The sequence below is a fragment of the Oryzias latipes genome, chromosome 13 (genome assembly GCF_053564925.1).
Source record: "Oryzias latipes strain Hd-rR chromosome 13, Olatipes_Hd-rR_3.1".
NCBI lineage: Eukaryota > Metazoa > Chordata > Actinopteri > Beloniformes > Adrianichthyidae > Oryzias > Oryzias latipes.
Window position 1 is genome coordinate 31,602,968 of NC_136249.1, and position 18,945 is coordinate 31,621,912.

The window sequence follows — 18,945 nt, forward strand, 5'->3', positions numbered from 1 at the left end:
TTTTGAGTTCAACTGTTAGAAGTGAAACAGAAACTAAAGGAATTTCTTTTATTTTATTTTTTAAAACTATTTAAAACATTTTTTTGACTGAAAAAACATTTAAGGTTTACAGTTTTGTGGCAGTTGTAAAAAGAATTCAACAAGTTACAATTACAACAGGTGTAGAAAAATGTTAACATTAAAAACAGTAAAAAAAAAAAATATATATATATATATGTAAATATATATATATAGATATATATATATATATATATATATAGATATATATATATATATATATACAATAATACTGAAAAATACAAACTTAAATAAAAAAGGTTAAAATAAAACAAAGGGGTTAAATGGCCATTGTAATGATCAATAACTTAGGGGTTACCTATGATATTTTGAAGTTCCATAGTTAGTTTATTGTCCATAAAGTTTACAGATGAAAAAAAGCAGAGTTATTTATCAAATGTAAAGAAATGATGGTTTGATTTTAAGGAATCGATTTTTGTGTATATAGAATTTATCCAAAATAATTATAACATTTAAAATCTGTGATTTTCATTTTGTTAAATAAACCCAAAAACGATATCCTTAATAGAAAAGTCTGCTAAACATGGAAATTTTTATAATACTCCAAAACATATTAGAGTAAAAACATTCAAAGAAAAGATGCTCAGTCGTTTCAATGTCATCATTACAAAAACGGCAACAATTTTCCGGAATTCTGAACCACTTTCCAAGCAATTCCTTGGAAGGGTATTTACCTGAAAAGGTTTTAAGTGGACTTCCTTGGCTTCAGGAGGTATGGGAAGTTTTAAATATTTAGTTTGTATTTGTTTCTTTTCTAAATTATTAAAATAGTGGGATACATCAGTTGGATTTGAGATGTAGGGAAAGGACGTTTCGTTAAAATATTCTCTGATTTGATGGTTGGGAAGTTTGTTGATATATTGTGTCCATCTGTAGATGTCATTATGAAACAGATCGGAAACTAATTTTACAACATTTTGAGGGATGGCCTTAATAATCTTTTCTATAAGTGAACCATATTTAGATGTGAAATCGTCAAAAGACAGGAGAGCAGCATTGTCATTAAGTAGATGCATTAAGGACCAAATTCCATTTTCAAACCATTTTGGAAAAAACAGGGATTAGTTTCTAATAGTGACCTATTGGCATTTCCATAGAGGAGTGTTGTGTGGACTGTAATTATGTTTATAAATGAGTTTCCAATGTAGAAGAACCTGCTGATGAAAAGATGAGAGTTGAATGGGAAGTTTCTTACTGTCAAAATCACAACTGAGTAAAAATGAGATCCTTCCCAGGTTGGAAAATATTTTTTCAGGAATAATAAAACCAAAGACTGTTTTGATTTTTAATAAATGATTTTTACCAGTTTTTTTTTTAATTTGCCATTAAGGTTTATAAATTCTATAGATTGTAGGCCTCCATCTTTGTATTTCTTAGTTACTGTACTACCAAAAGGAAGTAACCTTCAGGTCCTTTTCTTTTAAAACTTTGTTATTCAAAACAAATAGAATAAATATGTATGACAAGAACAATGGTCAATAAGAACAACAAGAATGTCAGGGGGTGGTACCGAACCGTTGGAACAAACCTGTGTGACGTCAGCTTCCTGGGCGTGGCCTTCAGCCTCCTTTTAAATCTCGCACCGACCCGGCGTTGCGCATGTCCCTCGTACCTGTGCGGGTGCGGACTCTTCGGATTTCCGGGAATTTTTGAAAGATGATGCAGGATCAGAACAGTGACAAACACCGGGAAGAAAAGACACTGGAGCGCATCTCTTCCTCTTTTCTCTACCTCCTCGTGTTTTCGGTAAGTTTGTAATCATATTTTTTTTTAAATTAGATTTCGTTTGTCAGACGAGGTGTTGCATGATGTTAAAAACATAAATTAGGGGTTGAGTCATGGCATGAATTGTTGCGCAAACGTCATGTTTACGCATGAACCCGCAGGTCTCAGGTGGGTCTCTGCGGGTTTCATGTGCCGGTTTTCCCGGTGGATTCTGACACTAACAGCCTGTTTTCAACGCCAAGGGCTCATTTATTCTGCTGTAATAAACACGAATAAACTTTATAAAAAGATTTATCACTGAATTTAGAATGTATGCGTTTATTTTTGGCTCTAAAAGTTAAACAAAACTCGTCATTTCCGTCCAGACTGTATTATATGTCATCTCTAAACATAAATTCTGTCAGGATTTGGTTCTGGTTCTGGTTCTGGATCCGTTTGAGACTCAGAAAAGGCATTAACACTGCAGAAACAAGTTTATTCCGGTTTTAATAATTGGGATGAAATTGTAGCTTTGGTTTGTTTCAAATCTTCATTCCTTTAAGTAAGCAGTATTTTTCCCCCCCTAAAAATAAAATAAAAGATAATAAACTTGACCTTTGTTTGGCAAAACAACATTATTTCTAAATATTTTCACTTTATTTTATTTGAACAAATTGAAGTAAAATGTGTTTTTAAACACTAAAGTGATTTTGGACAGGATCACATAAATGGAGCAAAATAAACCACAAACATAGTCTGAATGCATTCAGCTAATAAACATTTCCATTCAAGTGAATTTTGTTTTTCTAACTGATTTTGTTTGGCAAAACTATATTATTTCTATATTATATTACTATATTATTTCCAGTTTATATCTAGTTTTTCCTTAACTGAATAAAACTTTACCATCATATGTTAGTAAAATGTGTTTTAAACACATAACAGTGATAAAGGTCATAGACAAGAATGAACTAGAATCAAATTCTGAATGCATTTAGTACTAAATACATTTCTATAGTAGTAATTTTAACAGATTATTACTAACTTTTTTTTGCTAACCTACAAAATTTCTAAATAATTTGTCTTGTTTGTACTGTATTTAATCTTTTTGCTTTATTTTATTTAGATTTTACCAGCAAATAATATTAAGCTTTCTTTTTAGACATAAATCCTTTGGAAATGTTCAAAGATGCAAAACTATAAGCTATCGTCATATTCTGAATGCATTTTGCACTAATACATTTCCATAGAAAGGAATTTAGCAGACTTTAACTGACTTTGTTTAGCAAAAACTGCACAATTTCTAAATACATTTACTGTTTATATTTTCTTTAGATCTTAATGTCTTTTACACATAAAAATGATTTAGAAAAAGTCATGAATAGAAAAAAATAAACCACAGTCAAATTGTCTGAAAGCATTTAGGTGTTAAACGTTTCCATAAAAAGTTAATTCAACACATTTAGCTGAATTTTTTTTAGCAAAACTACATTATTTTTCTAAATAAATTTCCAGTTTTAGTTTTTTTATTTAAATTTTACTAGCAAATGTTTGTACAATGTTTTTTACACATAAGTGATTTGGATAGATAAATGGATACATTCTGAATGCATTCAGCCCATTTACACATCTCCATAAAAATTTAATTTAGTTGACTTTAACAGATAACCTATATTATTTTCAAATCACTGTCCAGTTTGTGTTGGGATTTTTGTCTAATTTTACTTTAATTTTACCAACAAATGTTTGGCAAATGTTTTTTTTTTGTGTGATTTGCAGAGGGTCATAAATATAAAATCAATAACATTTCTGAAAATATTGAGCACACAAACGCAGATTGAGCAGATTGAAACAAGAATCTTGAAGTGTTCAGTTCAATCTATTCATAAATTGGGTTTTCACTATTCCTGTAAGCTTATTTAACCCTTGTGCTATATCCTTTGGTCCACAAAAAAAGTAGATTTCACTCTTTTGTCGCAACCCTTCTGCTATCTTAGATGACCCCACCCTAACTTTGACATGTTATTCCTACAATGACAAAGGTGGATAAAGGTGGAAAGATTTCATGTAATCCATGGACACCAGTGAAGATCACAAATCATTGAAGAAAAAAGGTTCAGAGCACTGTTTAGTGGGTCTAGATGACCCAACTCCCAATGTTAAAGTTGCTGCTGCAGGCGGTTTGTATTGTGCAGTAGTAAAGTGTATGGTTACGCGTGTTTTTCCTGTTGGCAGGTGCATCCAGAGTGTCACCTCCTGGCTGAGAGCCTGTAACCTGAGAGCCAGAGCCTCGCACCACCCTTCCCCTGAAAGAAGATCCATTTTTAGAACCATTCTCCGCCCAGATTTGCTTACCCCACCCCGAGCCAATGAAACGTGTCCGAGCCTACACTGCCATGGTTTTGGTTTTCTGCGTGCTGGTCATCTTCATCTACTCCACTCTGAACTTGGAGCCAGCGAACACAGTTATCTCCACAGAGGAGGGCTCCCAGAGGCTGCGCAGGGGTCATGACCCCGAGGGGCAGCTCAAATCCACCCATGAGCACACCAGCTTCACCACCGCAGAGATGTCCACGGCCGTTTTACAGACTGTGTCGGTGTCTAAGGATCTAAGGGAGATGATCCCCAAAAACGAAGCGTACTGGAACCGTTTGATGCACACGGCCCTGAAGGGTTTGGACGACGGCGACTACTCCTTCGCAAGGGAGTCTCCCTGGTCTCTCTGCAGGGTGGAGAACCAGGAGCTCCTGCAACTCAACATCCACGACTTCAGCTCCTACCCTCCTCTGCTTCAGACGTTTGTGCGTGGCATGACCTGCAAGTCCCCCCCCATTCTGATCGACCAGCCCAACAAGTGCGTCGCCGCCAACAGGAAGGAGTACAACCAGACCTTCCTGCTGCTGGCCATCAAATCCAGCCCCAGAAACTTCGAGCAGCGGCAGACGGTGCGGGAGACGTGGGGCCGGGAGGGGGTGCACCACGGTGGACTGACGGTGCGCACCTTCTTCCTGCTGGGCAACTCCACCCAGGACGACCCCGACATGAGCGCCCTGCTGTCGTACGAAGCAGAGCGCTTTGGGGACATACTGCAGTGGGATTTCCACGAGTCCTTCCTGAACCTGACCCTCAAGATGAAGGTCTTCCTCCAGTGGACGCTGAAAAACTGCCCCCAGGTCTCCTTCATCTTCAGCGGGGACGATGACGTCTTCGTCAACACCCCGGGGCTGCTCAACTACCTAAAGTCTTTAGATGCTTCCAAAACAGAAAACCTATACGTCGGACACGTCATAAGCACGGCGAGCCCCCTCAGGGACCCAAGAAGCAAATACTACATTCCCATGAGCTTCTACGACGGCGCTTATCCCGCTTACGCGGGTGGAGGCGGCTTCATCTTCTCAGGGGGGTTGCTGCAGCCCCTGTACTCGGTTTCCCGGGTCCTCCCCTTCTACCCCATCGATGACGTTTACTTCGGAATGTGCGCCAAGGCGTTGGGGATTTCCGCCGTCGCACACGAAGGCTTTCAGACCTTTGACATCAAAGAGCAGGACCGCAGCAATGTCTGTGTGCACAAACACCTGATGCTGGTGCACCAGCGCTCGCCGCAGCAGACCAAGAAGCTGTGGCGGGGCATTCACAGCCCCATGTTGACTTGTTGAGCTGCACATGAAGGCAAGGATAGCTGCGGGGCTTGTAACTTAAGTAGAAGGGGAGGGAAAAAAACTGAGAAACTTTGCCCTGCCTTGGAAAAATATTAGCAAGAAGTTATTTATTTTTCCAAAACCTGCAGCCCTAAAGACTCATGGGAACACGGCACAACTTGCTTTTTCTTAGTTGCTGCTTTTACGGTTTTTATTTTATGTATATATTTTTATTACATATATATATATATTCTCTGTAAATGTTCCTGTAAGTCTTATCAGAATTCAATAAGCTGAAACGTCAATTAAAAATCACAACAACAAACACTTTATGCTTTATTTTCAACAAAACAGACGTACTATCTCCATGGTAACCAGATGATCTAAAAACGCAGCATTCTGAAAAGAGTACAGTTATAAAAAAACAAATAGCTACACCAGCTATTGAGGAACCAAGACAGGGGAACCTAAACATGTTTTTTGCATATTTACTGTCAGTGTTTTGTTTGGGCATGTTTTATTATTATGGAAGATATTTCCTGTTTAAAAGTTTTTTTTTCTTTTTAAGGCACCAAACAAAGTGGGTGAACTGGTATCTACGGGAGCTTTCCGTCAGGCTGCGGCTCGTCTCAGTCCCCACTCCCAGAATTCCACAGAAAACCTGTCCTACTGCTCATTGCTTCTCGTACTGGTCGACTGGGTAGTGCTCTTTGTACTGCTGCACGTGCCGCCACATGGAGTCCCTCTGCCTGCTCAGGCCGGGCGTCATCTCCTGGTACACGTCGGTGAACAGCAGTTCGGGGTTGGGCTTCAGGCGCCGCTCGGCCCGCTCAAACGCCTCCATCACGGTTTTGCGGGACTGCTTCCGCCAGCTGCGCTCGTCGTCCTCGCTCCACCAGCCGCGGGCCGTCATGTAGTGTCTCAGTCTGGAGATGGGGTGGTCCTGCTTGTCCCAGTAGTTCACCTCGTCCACCGAGCGGTAGGCAGAGCTGTCGTCGCTGGTGCTGTGGTGACCGATTCTGATGACACAGACCAAATAAATGAACCCTCGACTTCAATAACACCCACAGGTTAGCTCTTGAGTTCTCCGACACTTCATCTTTTCTTGGAATGCGTGTTTTTACTAGTCCTCTTTATAGACAGTTAAACAAATTAGAAAACGGCTCAGACTTTGCCCCGGGCGTAAAAAGTTTCAATGTGTTCAGAGAAACAAAAAGCAACAAAACTCTAATGACATCAAAAACATAAAAAACTATTTCAGGTTCTGACAGAAGAAATGTAAAAGATATTCTGAAGAACCCAAGAACAATTTTCTTCTGGGTGTTCAAAGTCAAACATAAGAAGATAAAAAATAAACAGCAGGTATCAAGACCCACTCTGATGAAAATTGTGTTGTTTTTTACGTTTCCAGGCATTTTTCTGATGATGGAGGACATACATAAAGAAAATTCAGCTTAAATTTGCATTTCTGAGTTTTTTACATTCAAGTATTATGAAAAAAATGCTCTTTGAAAAAGATTGTATTTGTTATGTAGATAACGATCCACGAACGTCTTTGTTTTCCTCGTCTGAACTGGAGTCTGACTCTAAATCCAGCTGCACGGCTGAGACTGAATTGACGAGGTCAACTTTACACGATTGGCACTGTAGACACTAAAGAGGACTTGTCGCAAGAATTTCAAATGAAACTTTGAATGTGTTTCACATAATCGCTTAAAATTACAAGCCCGGAACACTGGAGATGCTCTTCGCTCATCTTCTTGGAAGAACGGGTTCTGAACTAACCTGTAGGTCATGGCCTCGATCAGAAAGGGCTGGTTCTCGGCCACCGCCCTGCGCCGCGCTTCCTTTGTCGCATTGTACACGGCAAACACATCGTTGCCGTCAACGCGGATGGATAGCATGCCGTAACCGGGACCCCGAGCAGCTGTTCAACAACAGAACGACAGGCAGAGTGAAGCAGAAAAACAAACAAACTTAAGGGTTGTCATCCTGTGCCGAGTCTCACCAATGCCGTCTCCTCGGTACTGCTCATTGGTGGGGGTTGAGATGGCATAGCCGTTGTTGCGGCAGAAAAAGATCAGCGGGCACTCTAAGGTGGCGGAGAAGTTGAAGCCAGCATGTGCGTCCCCCTCGCTGGCCGCACCCTCGCCAAAGTAACAGATGACCGCGCGGTTCAGGTTCTCCCTCTTGAGTGCATACGCAGCTCCGGCGGCTGGGAACGACGCAGGAGAACGTCAGCGCCGGCGCATCCTCGCAGAGCGGAAAACCAAAACGGCAGCTCACCTTGAGGGATCTGCGTCGCCAGCGGAGAGGAGATGGTGACGAAGTTGAGGTCTTTGCAGCCGTAGTGGACCGGCATCTGGCGGCCCTTCCCAAGGTCATCGGCGTTGGCGTAACACTGAGCCATGAAGAGATCCAGGGGAAAACCGCGGTACATCAGCACTCCTGTTGGACACAAAGACGTTTTGTCTCACTTTGTGGCTCACATCGGCAAGTTGACTGAAGCAGTTTTATAGGTTTTTATACCATCTATTGGAATAAAAAAATACACAGAAAAGCACATTTGAGCTTAGTTTCTTCATCAGAAAAGTAGCACAAGAATATCCTTTCAAAAGAAGTATTTTCAGATGATTTGATGTTCTCTATACAAGTGAGGCAAAGTTTGCTGCAACAGCACAATGCAAACAAACAGCTACAACAGCTTGGTACGGAGCTTTGAACGAGAACTAAGCATCAAACGTCCAGTTTTGCATGGCATCCCACAGGCTGCAGAATACAAGTCTGGAATCGGGAGGGAAATTCACCTCACAAAGAGGAAGTTAACGTCTAATCTGATGCTTACCAGCTTCTCTATATTGACCAAATACCATGTCGGTTGGCTCAAGGGCAGCAGCACTGCCTATGTGTGTGCCCTCCTCTCCATAGTTGGTCATGTAGAAGGAGATTCGTCCCTGAAAGGCAAACGTCGGTTTAAACTTTCACTTTAGGCGGTTCGAAACGCAGGAAGGTCCGGGTACCTGTCTCTGGGACTCGTAAAGAATCCGGTCCATTGTGTTCAGCATCGTCATCTTCTGATAAAAGTTCAAAACTGTCTCCTTGGAGAGCTGAGAACGAAATAGAAAAAAAACACTCCAGTTTTAGCTCATAGAGACATCCTCTCTGGTTAATTGGGAAGCTGGCAGACCTGAGGGTCTTGAGAAGGGTTGATGATGTTCCCCTGTCTGTCCATCACACGATACACCGGGATCCCAGAGATGACATTGGGCTGGATGAATTCCAGGTGGTCCACGAAGTCCGCCGAGGCTCCAGGGAACTGAGGCTTCTCCAAGGACGAGTCAAAAGGCTGCTGGCGGTGCACAGCCTGGCGGGTTCAATACCGGCCGTTATTGATCATTGATAAATGATTGCTGCGCTTTCCGCATGCATGTCTGTCTAATCTGCTTCAACACCAAACAACGCCTTTTTTTTTTTAAAGGCTACAAAACATGACCTTTGCTAAGAATATTTTCAGTGCTCTTTAGCTCCGTCCTCGCTGAACTTTGAAGAACTGCTGATGTAATCAACCGTGATGTTTGTTGCTTTGCATTTTTTTACGCCTATGTCAGTCCCGAGAAAAGGTCATGAACTTAGCTTCAAACGTTTATCTTAGAAAATCTTTTCAGAGAAATTATGTACTTAAGGAGAATGCTTTAAGTAAGTTATACAATTAATTTCTAATCAAACTGTTAGCTCCAAAATGTGAAGAATTTCAGGTTATTGTCTCCTGGAAATTTGTATTTTATAAAAGAAATTAAATAATTAAAGTTACAGCTGCAAGCTATAAATACAACTTAATTTATTTATTTATTTAATAGTACCATAGACTCTCAGTCGTATATGTGGAAACACTAGAAAAGTTATTTTCTGTTCTTTTAGCCAACTTATATTCTTTACTTTTTAATACTTTTACTTCTTTCATTTAATATTTTTTTACTACTGTTATTTTTGTATTTTTCTATTTCTGCCTTTTTAAAAACAAAATGTATGACTTTTTTTCAACTCTTATATTCTCTTGGCACTGCATCTTTTATTGTTTTGTGTTTTTCTACGATTGATTGGACTATTCATATATGAATGAATGAATGATTGAATGGATGGATTCTGTGTATTTGTGTTTCCTGCAAATATTTACGTTGATTTTTAATTACTAAACAATTGGGTATGTTCTTATTAAGTAGAAAAGATCTACATCAAAATATGATGCAAGAAAGGCCAAATGAGGAGGTTTAGGCATCTCTTTTGGATGCCTCCCTGGTGAGGTATTCCAGGTATGTTCCACCAGGGTTAGGTCCTGGAGAATACCCAGGAATACCCAGGACAGACGGTCTCTTGGCTGGCACCTTTGTGGGGGAGGAGAACCAGGAAGTTTCTGTTGTGAGGGAGCTCTGGGCATCTCTGCTCAGAATGTTGCCTGGGCAACCTGACTCCAGATCAGCAGGAGACGATGTATAATAAATGCACCACTGGTTCCCTCTCATACACTGTTTCATTACTACTTGGTAAAACATCACATCATAATGCGAATATAATGCACCTGGTTGTACATTAATTACAAATTATTGTGCTATTTTCCAAATTGTGATCTTTTTAAAGTGTAGCCAAGTTGGCACATGTTCTTCACTAAAAACCCGTGAGATTCAGCCACACAAACTTCCCCGATGAGTACCAAATTAGACCATTTAAAATAATATATGTTTATTTGGGTGCACTGAAAGTGGTCACCGCGCAGGATGCCTTCCCACACCCCCGGCGTCCACCAATAGAATTGAAGCTAGCTAAAATGCTAACCGGCTGGGTAAACCAAAACAAATACACATTACGCCTCCCTGACACCAGCATTGCCGTTAGGGTTAATGCATAAAGTTTTACTAAAATATAGACAGCTTTGCGTCAATCTGTCGAGCACGTGACTACATTAATGAAGTATTATTTTATGAATAAAACACTTGTTTGTGAACTCTCACTAGCATGACTAGCTAGCTAACTAATCATCGCGATAACTTAAATTAAAGATGCGTTCCTCTTTACTTTTAGTAGCAACATAATGTGCATTAACCTTCTCGTAACAAGTCACTTACAGATTATATTATAAGATTATCTGCTGTGACAACGCGGAAATGATACATTTTGAATGATCTCTCTGTTGCTAGCAAGACACTAGCAGATAACCTCAGCAGGACCTGCTAGCTTCATCATCGACCTTGCAGGTTATTTATTGGGAGTCACCCAAAACACAACCAATCCAACAGTTTCAAACTTACGCTGATTCTGAAGGCTCTGCGATGAAGGAGCCAGGGTGCCTTTAGTCCAGCTGTTTGACGAACAGCATGGAAACACAGCCCGTACATTTTACCCATCATGCTGCTAACAACAACGGCCGCCATCGATGTGGACTCTCGACGGAGGAGACAATCGGTTGAAAAAAACGGAATAGATTTGCACGAGCTACACCGACTGACTCTTAAATGTTATATACTCTCATAAATAATCACACATCCCAGGCCCGGTCGCTTTAAAAGAGCCGCCAAGTTAGACACAATATGCACTAAGCTGTGACGTTTTCAAAATAAGACTAGTTTTATTTTGAAATAAAACTAGTTTTATTTTGAAATAAACTAATTTTGTTTGGATTATTTGGATTATTCAAATGTATTTTTTATTAATTTCATTTCATTATTCATACTTCCCACCTCCTTTGATATGTGTGTGTGTGTGTGTGTGTGTGTGTTAAAACAATTTTTTTTATCATAAACATACATGGACTTTATGATCATTTTCATGTAATTAGTAATCAAATCCTCCTGTGACCTATAAAGTATTAAAAGGTGTTAGATTAAGTAAAAACAAATTTAGTAATCTCAATGATGACTAAAATAAAACTGCTTCAAGAAAAGTACTTTCGTTTTAAGTAATTGTGATGGTAAGGTATAAATAATTGATCAGAAGTTAAGAACTGGATAACGATAAAAGAGTAGTTTTAATTATTACAAAGACAGAAAAATTAAGCAAAGCATCATGGGGGGGGGGGGGGGGGGCTATGTAAATTGGCTTCACTCCCATTCCTTTTCAAGCAATTAAATAAACTACGTTTGAAAAACCTAATAAATAATTTTGTGCCATATGCTGTATGAATAAGTTTGAGTCAGCTTTATTGTGAAATACGCGCTATACAGCACAGATGAAATTGCATTCCTTCATGGTGCAAACAGCTATTATAGATGTAAAAAATAATAATATACAAACTATACAAACAAGTCATATTTACAAAAATAATCAAATACAGAGAGTAAGTTTGGGACATGGTTTGGTATGAGTGCTAATTTGTCTATTTCTGATTAAGAGTAAGTATTATGGAATTCTTCATATGTATGCGGATTTATGTGTAAGTAAATGTATTTTCCAATCAATTCATGACTAATTATCCTACATCTGTACAGTTCTGTTTTTATATCCTAAAAAGAGGGTAAATGTGTATCCAAATAGGGAAATAAAAATTCAGCAAAATGAACGTTTTTAGCACTAATTCATTTAAGTAGAAGTAAAAAATGTATTTTCCTGAATAAATGTTACTTTTATTTTAGTACCTGGTTGCAATCTGCAGGAAGAAAATAAGAATAAAAGCATTTATTTTTTACAGATGACAACTTCATTTCTTTTTTTATAATTTTCATTAAACAGACAAATAAAAAATGAACTGTGTTTCTAAAATGTATTCATTTTTTTCTGTGTTGTATGTGCTGTGCCAACTGTGACAATGGAATCACTTGCATGTGCAGTCCAGGTGTGATGCCATCCTTGAGCTTGAACATGTGGAGAAGCTTTATTTTGTCAGAATGGATCATAGGGTTAAAAGAAGAAGATGCAGGGAAGGAAGATTTCTGCTGATGACAAAGGAACAACGTTTGTTGACAGCAACGCCACAGGAGCGGTGGCCTCTACTCACTGCCGATCTGGTTTTACCAGATCGGCAGCTGTGGAGGGAGCCATGCGGGATCCCAGCTGAGGAAGTGGAGCACCTGAAGCACCTGAAGGTTCAAGGTGAGCGGCTGAGGTCACCTGCTGTTAGGTACCTGAAATCAGATTGGTGTGCTCTTTTTGGATTTCCTGTAAACTATTTTCTTTTTTTTTAAATGTGTTAAAGTCAAGTAACAGCTGAGTGCCTCCATCCAACAGCAGCACATGTAACATTTAACAGAGACAGGTGAGCAGCGACCCTCTGTCTGTGTCCGGGGCGCGGTGTTCTGACCTCGGTGGCTCGTTTCCGAGAAAGACACGTCGTCTTTCACAGGAGGGCTGCCCAGGCCCGAGGTGCTGAATTTCTAAACCATTTGGGTGGAGCTTTGGAGAAGACGGCCAAGTGACAACATTCCCTTGTGTGTTTGCATTTTGTTCATCTATTTTTTTGATTTGACCGGCCCACAGTGATTCAGATCCAACACTGTTTTCATGAACACTACAACATTATTTCTTACTAAGACCTATTCAAACATTGTGATTTGTTTAATTGTTTACAATGAAATAATTGAGCAAAAGTGCAGGTTTAACTTTGAAACAGCCACAGAATGTCTCAAACAAATGAAACGTTTCAAAAATGAAAGCAGAAACTGTGAAAATAGAAAAGAATCCCTACATGTGTCTCTGCAATAAAAAAAAAAACAAATTTTTAGCCACTGAAAAATTTAGGCAAATTATTTGACGGTAAATCATCTTGTTGAAGCAAAATCAAAGAGACAGAAACCTTCAAATGAACATCCAGGCTGTCTCGTTGATTTAGGCCACGATACAAAGTTGAGAATTTTGCTGTTTATTTTTTTGTTTATTTAAGAAAAGTTAGATCCTGAAGGTCTGAACATTCTGAAACTCTCCTGCTGGTCTGCGTGGGTCCTCAAGACACTTCAATAAGGAAAAGAAAAACCAGTTAAGGTTTATTGGCGATACAGGAAATGGTGCGTGATATACAAGTCCATTATCTCTGACCGTTTTCCTCAATGACGTCTTGCGTGTTTGGGATAAGCTCAGATCATGGCTTCACATCTTAGAAAAACTAAGAATTTCCTTGACCAAGACTGAGCACCACAGTAGGTCTTTCCTTCCTGTGGCAATACAATTGTATAATTCCTCTTTGAAAACCAGAAAACTTCATAAAACCACCAGACAGCCTTTTACATTGATTTTAGAATAGAATAGAATAGAATAGAATAGAATAGAATAGAATAGAATAGAATAAAATAGATAATCTTTATTTCTGTAGTACTTTTCACAGAAAGCATCACAAAGTGCTTTACAACAAGATGGCATAAAATCAAACCAAACACAGATATCAAATATTAACAAGGCCTACTGAAAATCTAAATAAAATTTAAAAAAAATACTGAGTAAAATCAACTAAAAGCTCTTCTGAATAAAAACGTCTTGACTCTCAAAGGAATCCATCTGACGCGGCGGGAGGGAGCTCCAAAGACGAGGAGCGACAGCTTGAAAAGGGAGACCTCCTCCATTCTTAAAGTGGGTTTTTGGAACGCCTAAGAGATGTTGGTCGGAAGACCTCAAGGATTGGGCATAAGAGTATGAGGAGTTAGACGTAAGTCGAGGTTTGACCATGCAAGGCTCTAAAAACCAGTGGTTCAATTTTAAAATCAATTTGAAATTGAATAGGCAATCATTTTACTGTTGAATGTGACTGTTTGTATTTTTTAAATTGTTTATTTCTATGCTTCCAGCTGATCAGAGTTACTGTAGCTTTGGTGGTGGAAGACATTTTGTTTTTCTTTTCATTTCCACCTTGTTACATTTGCTGTTGTTGGCAAGTTCAGCTGCAAAGCAGGGTTAAACAAAACATTTAAAAAAACAACAGGTCTTATTGGGCAAAATGTTCAAGCACCTTGAGATGATGACAGTGATGCTGGAGATGCCTGATGCATCCCAGGCGCTCAGATTTAGCTGCTTAGTAGACTCAGAGCTCAGCTGTTGTGCTTGGAATGAATGAGGGTTGAGCAGGATGCAATCTGCTGGGCACCAAAGAGAGAGAGAGCCATGACTGGCTGTGGCGGTCCAGGCATGAAGCACCTTGAAGGAACCGCCCCTTCAGGTCATGCCTGGTGTCTCACCTGAATGGAATTTCTGAAGCCGGCCTGTTGGATGGGAAGGCCTCAGTGGCCTACTGCCTACTACTATTTCCTCCCAGTTGGTCTTGCTCCTCAAGAGTTTAGGGTTCAAAACTAGAAATGGACAGTTTGATTGTGGTGAGATCACTTTGATTATCTCTTGGTCCAGACTTGCTCTTATCTCTTGTCAAGATGTTTACGTTCCCCACAAACGTAGGCGTGACGGCGTTGATCGCAGTTTCCTGCTACAATAGGAACTCATTGTGTTTCTTTGCGTTGGTTATCAGCCTCCCGAGGCTGCTCCAAAGCCAACAGCGGTATGTAAACACAGGCGGTAATTTTCCTCAGAGAAGACTGACAAAAGGGAAGAGGTCATGTTGCCTCACTAAACCCAAGGATGAACAGGTTCACATTTCCAGCAATGATCCGGTGACTCTTATGGATATAATGAAGCCATCAAGGCACTTCTGCCGGGAAACAAGGTGAACATTTGTTCGGATTGATTCAAAGAAAGTCTTCCATTGGTCCACAAAAAAAGTACATTTCACTCTTTTGTCGTAACCCTTGTGCTATCTTAGATGACCCCACCCTTACATTGACGTGTTCTCCCTACCATGACAAAGGTGGATGAAGGTGGAAAGATTTCATGTAATCCATGGACACCAGTGAAGATCACAAATCATTGAAGAAAAAAGGTTCAGAGCACTGTCTAGTGGGTCTAGATGACCCAACTCCCGATGTTAATGTACCTAGGACAGCACTTACAGTGAGATATTAATGAGTCAGCGTTTACCCTCGACTTGTTGAACCTGTTTTGGTTCATTTAGGTCCGAAACACTGAGGAAACTGTCAGGAAAATCCTACTTAATAATTGAAAAGAAAGCCCCCAAGCGGCAACACCTGCGCAGTGACCATAATCAACGCGAATCAGAAACTAAAATGTCTAAAAAAATTTCACTAATTAGTTTTCATTCAGATTTTCTCAGAATTTAGATGCTTGAATGGTGCACATTTTCATCTGAGTCTTTTTCTGACTGAAATCATTTTATATTTTATTGAACATTCTAATGCTGCACAGTGGTGAACTGCTTAGTGCTCTCATCTCACATCAAGAATCCCCAGCTGGAGTTTGCATCCGTTCTCCGTGGACATTTCCAGCTTCCACCCATAATATGAATACAAAAACAAAAACATAGGTTCATTGGTGATTCTAAATAGTTTCTGAGGTGTGACTGTGTGGCCCTGGGACAGACTTGCCACCTCTTTGGGGTGAACCCCATCTTTGCCCAGGTGGCATAGGCTCCAGCAACCCCGTGACCCAGAAAGGGATTAAGCAGGTTTGGATGAACTCTTGGAGTCTAATCTGAGATTTAACCGCCATGTTTGTCGATGGCTGTAGTAAAAAAAATATCTGAATGCCAGTTCCAATGGTAGGAAACCAAAATAAGAGCTCAGAGTAACCTCCACGGTAACCATATTCTCTATTAATCGCACATTTAAAGGTAAGTAGATAATAGTTTGAATATGTATTTGCTGGTCACCATGTAATAAGCTTAAATTCCAGTTTGGGTCCTTTGCGCTGCTGTGTCTCGAAAATACAGGGTAGTGTCAGGAAGGGCATCCGGCGTGAAAACTCTCTGCCAAACAAACTGAGGAAATCAGTGAAAGCTGCTTTGCTGTGGTGATTCCTAAGGGGATAAGCCGGACGGCGGGGAAATTAGCTGTCACCATCGTCTGCTCAACTGCTGTTGTTAATTGAAATAAGGGGGGGATTGTGTGGTTAAAGCGCGAACCTGGCGCATAACACGGGTGAATTCAAGATCAGCGAGGGTAGCATTTTTAGTTTGCAGCTCTGTGGGTGTGTGAACTCCAGATGACGCTCCACAAAAGCAAGAATACACAGGTGGAACAAAGGTTTTGTACCATCCAGACCAACACGCTCACATTCACCTGAATGCAGAAACAGGTGTGCCACAGACAGGAATGCGGCACAGATTTATTAATAAAAATTATTATGACTCGGTGCAAAAAAAGAAGAAAAGAGATAAACCCTTTTAGAAAATCAACAGATAAAAAGAAGGATTGCAGATGTGATGCAACACGGACATGTTTGCAGTTATTTAAAAAGAATGACATTATATTTTCAAGGTTTTTTAATTTTTTTTTAAACACTTCTTCTTTTAGAAAGCTGGTGAGTTCAACACACTCATCAGTAAAATGATGAGTGGTTCTATCACACCAATAGGGATGATATGTTGCTGCAAAAAACTTGATGTATCTTATTTTAAGCTCAAATAATAAAGCGCGAAGTAGCTGCAGAGCTTTAGTAATAAACGCACATGGAACGCTCCTCCTCCACTGCAGCCAGTTTACAGTTAGATGACAATAAAGAAGTGTTCATACCTAAATAACTTTTATGCAATTTAATTTCCTTAAATACAATTCAGAAGGTAGAAGGTTAATCTGTTTGAAATAGTGAGGTACGGTCAAGTTGGTCCGGTAGAATAAGAAAATCTACTGGGCCAACTTGACCGGTGACAGAAAAATTACATTTCGGCCCTTGTGTGAAGGTATTACAGGTATTTAAAATCCGACAAAAAACATGAAAAAAACAGGAAAACAAAATCAGGAAATATTATCAACCTTTTTTTTTTTTTTACATCAGAAGCAGAGCCACCAAACATGTTCAATCTCAGACTGAAATAAACAATCATTCTCCAGCAAAAACAACAAAGGTCAGACAGTCTAAACTAAGAAAAGAAATTCTGAGAATTGCTTTTAGTTCCTAGCTTATTCACAGGATGATGACAACAATGTTTGTCCATGTTATGTTGTTATGTTTGTTCTATAAAACTTGAAAACATTAGAATTTATTTGTAGAATTTGTGTTTTGCTTCTAAAGAACGGATCAACTGAGCATTCTGTTTTATTTATGTTCTATTTTGAAACCCGAAAACTTTTGCTTTGTGTTCTTTTAATGCATCTGTATGTTTAAAGTATAATAGAAAATATGTATAGAAATCTGAAATACCTGCTGATGGTTATACATTTCTTTAATAAGCAAAGTGTTTACATTTGACAAATATCCCTGTCTCACAATAACTAGTTCCTTCCTCTTTAATCTACTTCAAAAAGTAAAAAGATGCAGAAATTAAACAATTAAATTGCTCTTTTTTTTCAAAAGGTTGTTAAAAAATTGAACAAAAAAGAGAATAATTACTACACATCTCAGTTCTTAGACTGGATTCTCTTTAATGACACATATAAAATCAAAGTGCAGATTCAACAAAAAGTTCCTTAATCATAGTTTAATTTGAACAAATTACATAATTTTCCTTTGGTTTTTACCGCCTATTACTGCCATAAATGTGTTTCTGGTGTGGAACTTTTCCAGTGACTGCTTATGTTTTTGTCAAACTGGTCAAAAGGACCAGCTGTGTGTACCGGTATTGTGTTTTTCTTTTCCTGGAGTTGAACATATGTCATGCTGGGCAGCAGGCGAAGAAAGATGCAGACATGATGTGTGTTTTCCACAAATTGGAGGGTGGTTCTGTTTAAAATTCAGGTAAAGAACCACTCTGTGTTCCTGCTGTAACATAAATATAAACAGAAACCCTCAATAGCAGAAGGCAAACCCCAGATTTTACTTTTGATTTCGGATTGACATTTTGTTTTCACTTCATTTATCCTCCTGCTGAATGTGATCTTGTCTGACAACAAACGCTTTGGCGGCCTCTAGTGGACAAAAGACATCAGTGCATTCTCACAAACAAAAATAACCCTGTAGCAATGAGATGATAATAAAATTATCTCCTAAAAAAAGGAAAGGAAACTCTTTCTGAAGTCTGAATAGAACTGTTCTTATAATCAATTAATAACAAGATGAAAGAAAAATTATTAGCCTTTTTTATGGATACAGTTAGCAAAAACATAAAGGATAAACCAAAGTTGTTTAACTTTAGCAGAATCCTAATAAGACAATAGCTATTCCAGCTGGATAATTATTGCAATAACATATTTTGGTTATTTTTTTATTTGTATTTTACCAACATAATATTGAAGATACAGATTACTTTATGAAAAAAATGTGGGTATAGAAAAAAACAAACATAAGTATGGTATATTTTTAAATGTTAAAAAAGCAAAATTAAGCTGAAAAATCAATAGACAAAAATTTGTTGCACCTGCTAAAGTACATTTGCTTATGTACTTTTATAAAAAATTAAGTACGTTTACGAAAGTAAAGTTACATTATGTAAATTCATGTTACAAAAAAGTTGAGTAATATTAAGCTAGGCCAAGTTAGGTGAAGTGAAGACAAGTCAAGTTGGGTCAGGTCAGGTCAGGTCAGGTCAGGCTGAGTTGAGTCGTGTCGAGTC

General features: G+C 38.9%; 2 protein-coding genes across 2 annotated transcripts; one reads left to right on the forward strand and one right to left on the reverse strand.

Annotated features, from left to right (window-relative positions):
* The first annotated feature begins 1,675 nt into the window (after positions 1-1,675).
* Positions 1,676-5,745, forward strand: b3gnt2l (UDP-GlcNAc:betaGal beta-1,3-N-acetylglucosaminyltransferase 2, like). The gene is made up of 2 exons (XM_004075262.5): positions 1,676-1,824; positions 4,018-5,745. The coding sequence occupies exon 2, from the start codon at positions 4,152-4,154 to the stop codon at positions 5,436-5,438; it is 1,287 nt and encodes a 428-aa protein (XP_004075310.1). The 5' UTR covers positions 1,676-1,824; positions 4,018-4,151; the 3' UTR covers positions 5,439-5,745.
* Positions 5,744-11,048, reverse strand: bckdha (branched chain keto acid dehydrogenase E1 subunit alpha). The gene is made up of 8 exons (XM_004075261.3): positions 10,724-11,048; positions 8,608-8,784; positions 8,441-8,527; positions 8,266-8,374; positions 7,707-7,868; positions 7,429-7,635; positions 7,206-7,347; positions 5,744-6,439 (listed from the first exon to the last, which is right to left on the reverse strand). Exons 1-8 carry the CDS (start codon positions 10,844-10,846, stop codon positions 6,094-6,096), a joined length of 1,353 nt encoding a protein of 450 aa, XP_004075309.1. The 5' UTR covers positions 10,847-11,048; the 3' UTR covers positions 5,744-6,093.
* Positions 11,049-18,945: the final 7,897 nt, after the last annotated feature.